General features: G+C 39.2%; 1 protein-coding gene across 1 annotated transcript in view; it reads left to right on the top strand.

Annotated features, from left to right (window-relative positions):
* The window catches only part of VWA3B (von Willebrand factor A domain containing 3B), a 210539-nt gene that overhangs the window by 125512 nt on the left and 72166 nt on the right, over positions 1-12861 (top strand). The window contains exons 15-19 of the mRNA XM_069073058.1: positions 1145-1275; positions 5081-5244; positions 8166-8303; positions 11776-11830; positions 11962-12118. Of these exons, the coding sequence (XP_068929159.1) occupies positions 1145-1275; positions 5081-5244; positions 8166-8303; positions 11776-11830; positions 11962-12118 (645 nt within the window). The remainder of the gene's footprint in view (positions 1-1144; positions 1276-5080; positions 5245-8165; positions 8304-11775; positions 11831-11961; positions 12119-12861) is intronic.

Genomic DNA, 12861 nt, shown 5'->3' with positions numbered 1-12861 from the left:
GCATAAATTGTAAGTAACATTTTGGACTACAAGGTGTCCCCAAAGTCTGAGTACAGTTTTAACCTTAAAACTGCATGGACTTTTGGGATACTCTCTGTGTTGGTTAAATGCTTTCCCCTACATTGTACAATTATGAATTTATCCAAAGGTAATTAGAAAGGAAATTATCTCATATACACCTTGTTTTTATGAAGTTATACCATTATCTCTCCCTCCCCTGCCTTCTGCCATTGTCACAGCTAGGTGATGCAATGGATAGAGTGTTGGGCCCTGACTTCGGAAGACTCTTCAACTTGAGCTCAAATCTGGCCTCAGACACTTATTAACTGTGTAACTCCAGACTGGGCAAGTCACTTAACCCTGTTTGCATCAGTTTTCTCATCTGTAAAATGTTATGGAGAAGGAAATGGCAAACCACTCTAGGATCTTTGCCAAGAAAACCCCAAATGGGGTCATGAAGAGTCAGACTTGACTGAAATGAATGAACAGCAACCTCTCTCACCCATTAGATCTCAAGGGCAGGGACTAGTTTTGCCATTTCAACATTTTTTCTTTTTTTTTTTGGAGGGCAATTGGGGTTAAGTGACTCACCCAAGGTCACATGGCTAGTTTTTGTGTTAAGTGTCTGAGGCCAGATTTGAACTCAGGTCCTCATGACTCCAGGGCCGGTGCTCTATTCACTGCGCCACCTAGCCACCCCGCCATTCCAACATTTAACAAAAGCCCCAGCATGTAGTACTTAACAAATGCTTGACGATGGCTAATGTGGAAACACGTTTTATATTATTTCACATGTATAATTGATATTATACTGCTTACCTTCTCGATGGATAAGGGAGAGAGAGAATTTGGAACTCAGAAATTTTTAAAAGTTAATGTCAAAATTAATTAAATAATAGATTAACAAATAGAGTAGGGAGGGAGGACATTATCTGAAAAAATTTTTGTTGACTTGACTAACTTGACTTTAATTGAAAGACGACCACTTGATTGGCCTTTTGTGGAACTGAAATGGAAAAAATAAATGAAATCCTATTTTTTTTCTTTTCCTGAACCAGATTCCTAGCTCTGAGAAATGTTGTTGTGAAATGTGGATCAGCAATATTTTCTGAGTAGTATATGTGTCTGCTTCTCATTTTGGCAGAATGAACAATTGAACCTTTTGCTACGTGAAATTGAAATGGGACAAAATGACCTCGAGAGAGTGCAAAACCTTTGCACTGAATCCATGATGCTGGACTGGTGTCATAATGCAGAAAAAGAGGAAGAAACTGAGTAATTACTCTAACTCTCACATGACGTACTTGTTCACTTCTTCAAGTCCTCTGAAATTTGTTGTTCAGTTTCCTTTGACATTGTTGTTCCTTTGGTGTATTTTGCAGGATTGATTTTTGCAAAAGAAGCCTTAAATTAAGATTTCCTTAAGTTTAGTTTTGAGAAGCCAGATAAAAACAATTATGATCTAATCTGAAACTAAATTCCATTTCAGCGAGCTCAAACAAGTTTATTTTAGAGACAAAGTTACAAGTCACTGCCTCAGTTAGCTCAGAATGTCATTTGAGGTGTTTCAGGAAGTACAAAATCTGAGATGTGCACAAAGGACTCAACGTTTCCACACCTTGTCACGGCTCTCATGTAAGATCTTTGAGGAAGCATCAACAGTGTTTTGAGGACTAGAGGAGGGTGAGAGTTGAGGCAAAGCCAGGCACCAACATCCATGAGAAAGGAGAAAGAATTGTCACGGAATTCTGGAGATAAAAGTCTCCAGGACCTAGATTAGGCTACGACTGGATGGATTAAACCATTAAAGGAGTAGCTGAGGGAAGGTGGTAGGGGTAGAGGAAATCTGAGTAGTGGGGATCAAGGAATATTGTGATTCTCCAAACAGGACCAGTGAACTGGGGAGTATGAAAGAAGGTACCACCAGTACCAGAAAGGACAGTTAGAAATATGGCCCCATGCCTTAGCCTGTTCTCACTGTGAGCTGTCCAGGCCCTCCATTCCTTAATATTTTTTCAAACCATCACCACAGCTCTGGTTATATTCTTCTCTCTTCCCAATCTCAAGGTTTGGAGGAAAAAGTTCAATTCTAACAACAGCCTCACTCCAGGGGCGTGTTGGTAAATGTTTACTAGCCAGCTCTCTTTTTTTAAAAAAAGGTAAAACAACATATTTTAAAGTTTATAACAGGTTATATTATGAACACTTGTTGTTCAGTGGTTTTACTCATTTCAGACCCTTTGTGACCCCATTTTGGACTTTTCTTGGTAGAGACACTGGAATGGTTTGCCTTTTACAGGATTAAGTGACTTGCCTGGGGTCAAAAAGCTTGTAAGTGTCTGAGGCCAGATTTGGACTCAGGAATATGAACGAGTCTTCCTGACTCCAGGCCTGGAACTCTGTGTACTGTGGTGCTAACTGCCCCTCAAAAAGCTACCAGTGACCTTTTAATTGCCGAGAAGAGGGCTGAGAACAGAACCTGCTGTGGTGAAGGCCCAAGTGGGCCCTCCATGAAACTACTCACCAATATCTATGTGCCTTCTTATACCGTTAAAAGTTTTGAACAATATGTATAATTTTCTAATGAATATTTAGTATTGTACAGGTATTCAAATGCCAGCCCTGAATGTAAATACTCTGCCAAGAGAGCACCGAAATAAAATGAAATAATGTATGTAAAGAGAGGCAGACTTTTGAAGTGGAAAGATAGCCTGCTTCAGAGTCAGAAAGCACTGTGTTCAGGTTTCACTTTTGGCAGCTGTTTATAGCAAGTCACTGTGCACCCTCAGGTCTCTGGGCAAGTCACTTAACCTCTAAGCTGCCAATTTACTTAGGCAAAGGGAACTCCTACACTGAAAATTCAATAAAATCATTCATCTGAACCATTAAAAAAAAGTATGGAAACGGCTTTGTAAATTTCCATGATCCACAAACATCAGCCATCATTAGTAATAACGTTGACTGTTAACTGGGAAGTAACTTAGGAATGAATCTATTTTAAATGATTCTTCACTCAACAGGATCCATGATATCCCCACTAGAAAAGCATGGTCAGTAAAAATCGTGGGTTATAGAACAGCCTCATTGTATGAAATTTTATTCTAATGTGGAATAATTGATAATTATATATTTATATTTTGAAAATTTACATTTGCATTCCAGACTTGGGAGGGATAAACACAGGAACATAGAATTCATAGAATCATAGATAAAAAGACAACCTTCAAGGTCATCTATTCTAACCACCTAATTTTACAGTTGGGGAAACTGAGGTCCAAAGATGTTATGTGATTTGCACAAGGGTCTCATAAATAATAAGCAACAGATCCAGGTTTGAAGTCAGGTCAGCTGACTCCAAATCTACCACTCTGCCTCCCAATTAAATGAGTTGTTTAATTGAACATATATTAATCATCAATCATTAGGCCATTTATACAAATTAATATTTAAATGAAAAAATAACAAATATTTCTATAGTGAATCCTTTCTGTAAGTTTGTGCATTCACTCTGTTCTCCCTCCCACTGGAGATCTGCAGTTGAGCTGCATAAGCTGCCTAACTAGTGTATCTGCTTTTGCCATTAGGCTGAATAATGAAATTAAAGAGTGACTTGATTCAAAACAGGCAGAGGAATGTTGCTATGCAGAGTCAAACTAATATGGTGCAAAGAATAAAAGGCAGCGATCCATTCTTTACAAATGTCTCTTTTACTTCTCTGTTCCTGGATGGAAGGAACTCTCTTGTATGGTTACTTCCTAAATGTACTGGACAGTAAACTCTAACTCGCTATCTTTCTTCCAGGCAAAAGAAGTTATTCTAGCCACTACACACACACACACACACACACACACACACACACACACACACACACACACACACACACACACATACAAAATCATGTCTGCCTGTCCACCTATATTTTCACAAGTGTCATTAACATAAAATTGAAATAGGACCTTAGCAATTAAAGTTGAAAGAAATCTTACAACTCACATAGTTGTATGTCCTCATTTTATAGATGAGGAACATGAGGACCACAGGAGACAAGTGACCCCAGGATGATGGGCAGCTCGGTGGTACAGCGGTCCAGCCTAGAAATCAGAAAGAGCTGAGTTAAAATCTAGTCTTGGACACTTACTAGCTGTGTGACCCTGGGCAAGTCCCTTCATCCTGTTTACCTTAGTTTTCTCATCTGTAAAATGAACTGGAGAAATTAAAAGGCAAACCGTTTGCCAAGAAATTCCCAAATGGGGTCACGAAGAGTTGGACATGACTAAAAATAGCCGAACGACAATCCAGGATAATGTATCTCGTGACATTTCCACAGCACCCGGATACTGCCTCCCCTTAAACGTCTCTGGTGAAATTCATTCTGACTCTTTCTGCATATAAAATATTCATCATTCAACGTTCTATACGCATTTATTATTCCCCCACTACATGCAGAACGCTGTATTGGTTACTAGCGATGATACACAGTTTAGCTCAGATCTAGTCCCTGACTTTTTGTCAGCCAATTCCCCAAACCAGATAGCTATACTATATACATGACAAATCTAGAGGAAAGAGGAAAAAATACAGCAGAAGTTAAGGGTCACTGTTGCATTTGTGCAAGTCCTGACTTCAGGCAGCTAGCTCATGTCCATGAACAGTAGAGCCATCTAAGCAGGAAGGCAGCAGCTGCAGTTCCATAAATCTGTCCTGGGGCTGGATTTCATTTTCCCAGCTTTACCCTTTTTCTCACTTGGAGGCTTCATGATGTGTTTGTCACGTATTGTGACGCTGGCTCTCTTTGTGTCTTCTGGGGACCACAGCTTGGAAAATTGGATTTGCAGTTTCTCCCTGTTGGAGTTTTGTCTCTATTTTTCATTGAACAGATGAAGATTTGAAAAGCATCCCTGAAAATTGGTTATACCGAAACTTGTCTATTTGGATAATTTTCCTATGTGGAAATGGAAAGGAATTTAATTGTTTAAACATAGCATGTTTGCCTTGATCTTTTTATGACATACTTGTGCATTCTTGGGAGAAATATCTTGTGTTCTCTCTTTGCCATTTTTCTTTCTAAAAAATCCCCCAGGTATAAAAAGCCCACCTATGCGGTGGTTTCAACAGCAGAAAAGACGACAGACATGCCTGTACAGAGGCCTACCCTGAGGACAGTGTCCCCAGCTGAGACTGCTTTCTTTAGTCCTTGTGGAAGCCCACCTCAAATCCGTCTGAAGAAGAAAGTGCCATTTGCAGGTACCTTTGATCAGTCAACTAGCATTTATTAAGCGCCTATTGGACATTGTGCATTACTGACATTCACAAGGAATGCAAAGAAAGGCGAAAAGAAAAGGCACAAAATGCTGCTCTCAAAAGCCTAGCTTATAGTCTGATGGGGCAGACAAAAGATGACAAGGCAAAAAGTCATTCAAAAAGACAAAATGGGCCACGATCACAGAAGGAAAGGGCCAGAATCACAGAGGAGAAGGAAAAGCTTCTTGCAAGAGGTGGGAGAGTAGGAGATGAGACTTCAGGGAAGCCAGAGGTGGAGATAAAGAGAGATTGTGTTTGAGGCCTGGGGAACAACCAGTGGAAACATCCAGATGTCTGGGAGTATTTGTAAGCACAGGACAGAAAGGAGGCCCGTGTCACTGCATTAAAGAGGAGAGGTGTGAGTGTGAGAACATTGGAAAGGTGGGGACACTATGAAAGATTGTACAAGCTGAACAGGAGATTTACATTTGATCCTAAGTACTGGGCTGAATTTTCCTATCATTCATCCTTCCACTTTGGGTAATAGTTGGGGATGAAATGGAATCTCTACATCATTCCCACCATCCAGTTGTAGATTTTGATACTGCCATAACCTACATTTTAGTGTCTGAGTTAGACAGTTCAGAGATGTATTTCTAGTTATTTCTGCTTCTCTGTGCAAGAGAATTGGTGTTGCTATGTGGGCACAGGAGAAGGGGTGTAAGTAAAAGTCTGAATTCTATCCCTGATGCAGGTGCTTTTGTTTTGTTTTGTTTTGTTTTGTTTTTGGTAAGCTCCTCAGCTTCTGTACAAGCAGTGGTTTGGAGTTAGAGCAGATGTTAATGAAACCAGAGCTGTAGCTTCGGCTCTCACATTGGCCTAACTTTGCAGATGGCATGGCCCAGCCCAGCTCGGTAGGTGTCAGTGGAAACGTGGGCAGCCATCCCAGTAGTACCCCTGTCTTTGTTGTAAAATTCTAAAGGTTTATGAATAGAAATCAAGGCAAATCCACCCTCCCACTTTAAAAAAGAAAATGCCCCCAGGACTGTTGTCTTCATTAGCCTATAATTTTTGCCAATTATGAAGGCAAAAACATTTATTATTATTGATTATTATAGAAGTAGCTAGATGGCTCAGTAGACAGAGCTCTGGGCCTAGAGTGAGGAAGACCTGAGTTCAAATCTGATCTCAGACACTTATGATTGTGTGACCCTGGGCAAAATACTTAACCCTTGTCTCTCTCAGTTCTCTTATCCATTTAATGGGGATAATAACGCTTACCTTGCAGAGTTATTGTTGTGAAAATAAAATAATATTTGTAAAGTACATTGTAAACCTTTAAGTACTGTAGAAATGTGAGCTGTTATTGTTTAAATTTTGATAACTGCACCAAACACTCATCTGAATATATACCTGGGGTTCACATGACAATAGAAAGCTGGATTTGAGAGGCCGTACTGATTTAGCTTGATTGATCTCTGCTTCATTATTGGGGGAGAGGTAGGATCTGGTATCTTATGTTAATAGAAGTATTTTTAGGTCCTTGTTCTTATCCCCTTTAAGAGGCTTGAATGACTCACTGGTCCCTGCTCTGTACCTTGAAATAGAATGAAACTGGTAGAGATCTAAGGCATCTGTCAGTCTTATCGGGCATTAGTGACTATTTCTTCTTTGAGTGAACCAGGATGGGCACTTAAATTGACAAAATCTCAGGTCACTGAGGCATGAGGGCTCTATACAAAGCCTACTTGTTGGTCATCAGAGGTAAATGCCAAGAATAGGAAATGAATCATGGGATAGAAGCCTGTCAGTCATGAGGAGAGAATCAACATAAGGCTCCCCTACACAACCAAGGTGAAATTTAGGCAATGAGGAGTCAACCAAACTAAAGTCAGAATCCAAAACAGGAGGGTCACAAATTGGAATGAGCGTCAATGTAGGAAAAGCAAGCAGTGTAAATCAGAGCCCTAGACCACCGGAGGGAAGCACTGGTACTTAACCGAGGAGATCCCAGGGCTTCCTGTCTCTCCAAGCAGTCAAAGCTGACCAGTTGTCTGGGTATGATCAATGTGTGAAGCAGGCAGACGTTAGTTAGACGGTGACTTTGGCCTCGCTATTTAAGAAAACGCACATGTCAGTAAAAGCCTCCCTATCCCCGGCCGATTAATAAGGGGAAATTCAGCTAAACCTTATAAGCGCATTTTTCTCCTCTGGCATAGAACTGTTTTATTTGTTACTGAGTTGTTTCAATTGTCACTCTTTGTGATCCCATTTTGGGATTTTCTTGGCAAAGATACTGGAGTGGTTTGCCTTTTCCTTCTTCGGCTCATTTTATAGATGAGGAAACTGAGGCAAACAGGGTTAAGTGACTTGCCCAGGATCACACAGTTAGTGTCTGAGGTCAGATTTGAACTCAGTAAGATGACTCTTTCTTATTCCAGGCCCGGCTCTCTGTCCCCTGCACCACCCAGCTGCCCCAAATTACTTACTTCATTTGAAAAGTCAACATGTTATTTTGTGAATGGTAAATACTGCCTAAAATTTGATTTTTCTAGGACTTCTCTAACTTTGCATGTTTTCTCTTTCAGTGCACCCAAGAACTTGCAAGGATTTGGGTTGTTTGTAATTAGAGTATAGATCTACATATATTATTAGACCCCAGAATAGAAGATAGAGGGAGAGATCAGAAAACCTCAAAGTAGCTATTTAAATTTGATGACATTGTACCATATCCCAAAAAAGAGTTTCTAAATCAGTGTATATATCTGCCCAAATGGAAAGAAAAATTTAAGAAAGGACGTAAAGACAGTATTTATTTGCCAGAGAGATTATTGACCAGGTTTTAGAAGCTGAGCTAAATTATCTGTTCTCCGTCCCCTTCCCCACCCATCTTCCAAACCTCTTCTTTCTGTACATGCTAACAGAACCAACAAAAACTAGTCTGCTCAGGAATTCTTTTATCGAAAAGAAGCTCGGTGAAGACAGCTGGAATGCAAAAAAGCGCCTTCCTTCTGAACAGAAGAGGTCTCCCAGAAAACGAAGCTGTTCACCCAACTGTAAAGGTCAGCTTGAAAAAGAGAACTAGATGAAAATGCAGGGGTACTCCGATTTACACAAGAATGATATAATAGGTCATAGGGTCATGGGTTTAGTGCTGTAAAGGACCTTAGAGGCCATCAAGTCCAATCTCTTCGTTTTTATATGTAAAGAAACTGAGGCAGAAAGGTTAATTTACTTATCCACTGTCACAGAGCTAGTAAGGACCAGAGGCAGAATTAGAACCCAGATCCTCCTTCCTCCAAATACGGCACTTTATTCTAGTATACCACCTAGCTGAGTCTAATCTAAAAATCTAGAACTGAGTGAAGTCTTTGAGGTCCCTTTTCTAAACTCTGTCACTTACTACTTGAGGAAACTGAGGACCAGGGAGTAGCCCCTGAAGGACACATAGGGAATAAGCATCAGACAGAACCAATAAAACAATATATACAATACAACAATGTAAATGCAAAGATCACTAATTACTTCTTTATCTTTTCAGGATATTTATTCGCTTAAAACGAGGAATACACATTCATAGAATATTTCTCATTTAAAAAAATTCCATTTTGATGGCTCCTGTCTTCTGTCAGTTTGCCTTTACAAAACCAGCACTGAAGTTCTCAAAAGAATTACAAACTACAGATGAACATATGAAAACATGCTCTAAAGTGGGAGTTGGTGGGGGTGGCTAGGTGGTGCAGTGAATAGAGCACCGGCCCTGGAGTCAGGAGGACCTGAGTTCAAATCCGGCCTCAGACACTTAACACACTTACTAGCCATGTGACTTTGGGCAAGTCACTTAACCCCAATTGCCCTCCAAAAAGCAAAAAAAAAAAAAATTAAAGTAGGGGTTGGTAAACTAAGGTCCACATTACCCAGAAGCTAAGAATATTTTAAAATCAAGTTTTATTGCATTAAAAAGTGTAAATGACATGCAATAGGAATTTAGTCGCCCAGCTGTAGTTTGCTGACCTCTGCTCTAAATCACTGAAAGTATTAGTTAAATCAACTCTGAAGTTTCACAACATATGCTACAAATTGACAAAAAATAGGAACCATCAAGGATGGAGATTTTTTCAAATGTATACCTTATTGTGCAACTTGAGTCCATCACTTCATCAAGAGGTGGAAAACATGCTTCATTATCAGTCCTTGGGAATCATAATTGGTCATTGCATTGATCAGAATTATCAAGTCTTTTAAAGTTGTTTTTCTTTACAATGTTGATATTGTGTAACTAGTTAGTCAGATTCTGATCACTCTACCTTATGTCAGTTCATACAGGTCTTCCTAGACTTCTCTGAAATTGTCCATTTTGTTATTTCTTATGGAGCAAGAATATTCCATTACATTCATAAACTGCAATTTGCTTAGTTATTCCCCAAAAGATGGGCACCCCCCTTAAGTACTGGATACAGGCAAACTACATATAATTTTAGTCCAATTAATGTTTTTATAGTAGCATCATTAATGACAATATCAATGTACTTTGAAGTTCAAAATGTTGCTATAAAATCATGACGTTGCATTGTTCCTATGAGATTAACTGCCCTGTAATACTACTTTGCTTAATACTGTGTATATTCCCAGAAACAGTTCATGGCATTAAATCATATGCACTCATACTTTTTTTTGCAATAAGTGAGTAGTATTTTGGTTATGTCTTCAGGGTATGAATAGCAAGGGTTGTCTGGGTGTAATGAATGAGAGAGAAATTAATATCCTTCTCCATCTGTTTTTTAAAAAATTTAAAAGTCTCTTTAATAAAAGCTAGTTGTATATATTAGCCAATAAGACTAATCGTTAAGTTTAAAAATAGTATATAATTAGAGCAAGATTGTACAGACATCTAGTTACAATTAGGCACTTTATTCACTAATGCCCAGTTATCACCAATGTAACTTTAATTTCTCCAGGATGCACAAAATACTTTCAATTCACTCTTAAATCGATTACACTCAGAAACAAAACTTTTTCGAGGGCATGTGCAGGATTTCTGTACTTCGGAGCTTCCAAATCACTTTTTAGGGAAATCGCTTGCAGACAGTTCTCATCTGCCAGCAGCTTTCCTCTACCACAGCTATACACACTCTGTTTATCCTGCTGCATTCCTCCGGTCCCCCTTTTTTTTGCCTTCAAAAGCTCATGGTAGCATAATGCATTCTCCCTCAATAGGATGAAACTGCATAATTGTCATTCCATTTATTGTCAGTTAATCAGTAAACATTTATTAAATGCCTACTATGTGCCAGGTATTGTGCTGGGGATACAGATACAAAAAAAAAGAAAGACATTTCTTGCCCTCAAGGAACTTACAATCTAACAAGAGAAGACAACTCACAAATAGAAGCTGAAAGGGGGAAGGGGGTGAGGCGCAAAAGGAAGGTAGCTGCACTTGGGAAATTTGAAGGAGTGCAGGTGGGTGGGAAATGAAGAAATGGCTGACCTAGGCCTTCTCTTTAAATGGAGGCTTTGGGACGAACTCTCTGCTCTGCCCTCCAATCAGATGGACCTCAGGGTTAAGAAAGGTTTCTAAACACAGATTAATAATGTCATTTCAAAGTCCCTACTTTCTAATAACTGCTAAGTAGAGTTTGATTTTACTAGTAATCTAAATAGAATGATTAAATTTTTGTATAAACCACTTACCTGGAATTTTACACTTTGATTTCTGATATTGACCAATTCTTTTTAGTGATCATGTCCTTTTCCAACTAAAAATGCAAGCACATTCGAAAGGCATAATTTTAAACAGAATTTGAAGAAGCTTTTGAATAGTTATGTAATGTTCTTACTATACTTGTGCCATCACAAAAATACTGTATGACCTTGAACAAATTCCAGAAACCTTTCTGGTCCTCTCAGTTTCTTCGTCTGTCAAATTAGGGGGTTCAACTACATGACCTCTAAAGTCCCTGATGGCTCTCAACCTATTGATGCTATGAGCAAGGGACATAATATAACAAAATGTGGCTAAAATATTTTGAGACATATGATCATGACATCATATAACAGCTTAAGCAATTTCAGCTGATATTATTCCTTTATTGCATTTTCTTCAAATGTCTGTGCTAGCTTGGTTGAGATCTTATATTCCTCCATTGTGACTGCAATAGGAATGGGAGGAATTAGAAAATGGTTGGTGATTTCATGGAGGAGCCTTGAATTCTAAAATCCAAAAGCAGTTGAGAGTCTTTATTATGTTTTTATGAGTAGTTCCGGATTAGCTCAGCATGTTTGCCTAATTGTTAGCAAAACCAAGGCAATACACTTTTGATGTACGTACTTAGCCTTTACGAATAAAAATGACAAATCAAAATTGATTGGCAATACAACCAGCTAAGATGTATTATTGAGAATACTGTAAAAACAAAACAAAACATTTGTCCTTGGCCACCAGTGATCTCAGAGAAATAATAATGAAGCTAATGCAGCTTGTTATAAAACCCACACACGAGATACCTTTGTATGATTACAACTCTTTCTCCACAGAAATGAATTCAATGGGTGAAAAAATGTCAGAAATGAGTAGAGAACCAAGCCGAGAGTAAGTATCTCATTTTCCCTAAGGTATACCAGCCTGTTTGGCCATCTTTTTTTGAGTCTGAATTGCACTTTTTTCCCTCTCCTCCCCCTCCACAATCTTCCATTGTGCCTCACAGAAATCTGTCTTCTTAGTTCTCTAGATATGTCTTCAGAAACCTGGCTCAAGGTCCATGGCTTGGTTGCTAAGCGACTCACCATAATGGATGCCTTATCCTCTACGGCCATTCCTCACCGCTCGAAATATGTGCCAGTTCTGGGCAAGCATGTCGTTTCTAAAGTATACGATTCGGTAAAACTCACGTTGTTCTTGGCAAGACCTTATGCTATATAAACTACAGCCCTGATAGTGCTGCTTCTCAAAGAGGGTTTTGCTATTTCTCTGCACACATCATATAGTCCATAGTGTGTGTTCTATACATAAAATACATGTTACCTCATTAGAAAATGTTTATTCATGATGGCAGCTGCTGAAAAATGGATTGCTAATGAAAATGGCTTTTTTTTTCTTAATCTGAGAAGGATATACAATGGGCCTCTGTGATAGTCTCTTCTGATCTATTTACCAGTGGGTGGCAGTATGGAGCTGTTCAGGTACTTCAGTATAGATGCAAATTTTCTGCATAGCATCCTGGAATCGCAAAGGACCCTTGAAGGTTATTTCATGCATTTGCTTGCTTTCTCAACCTAAAGAGACGAGAATCTTTGATTTTTAAAAGGTCTCTAGATTAATTTTAACTGCTTCCTTCAGTAACTCATCTGGATGTTTGATGTCACTCGTAAATCTTTGTCTTGATCAAAATAGTTCAGGATAATCCTACTTCTTCTGTTGCCTTCACAAAGATGGGAGAGCATGTCTCCGAGACCAACCCTTCTTGGCTTTGTCAATGTTCAGGTTACCACACGCACACACACACACGCATACACATGCATACACACGCACACACACACGCATACACATGCACACACAAACACACACACATGTGCGCATACACACACACACAAACACACCCCTACCTCTCAGTTCTTCTACAC

Source organism: Petaurus breviceps, unplaced genomic scaffold, assembly GCF_028583685.1.
Source record: "Petaurus breviceps papuanus isolate PSGF00001 unplaced genomic scaffold, PetGlider_PUasm1.0 90849, whole genome shotgun sequence".
Taxonomy (NCBI): domain Eukaryota; kingdom Metazoa; phylum Chordata; class Mammalia; order Diprotodontia; family Petauridae; genus Petaurus; species Petaurus breviceps.
This window is presented reverse-complemented; position numbering and strand designations above follow the sequence as displayed.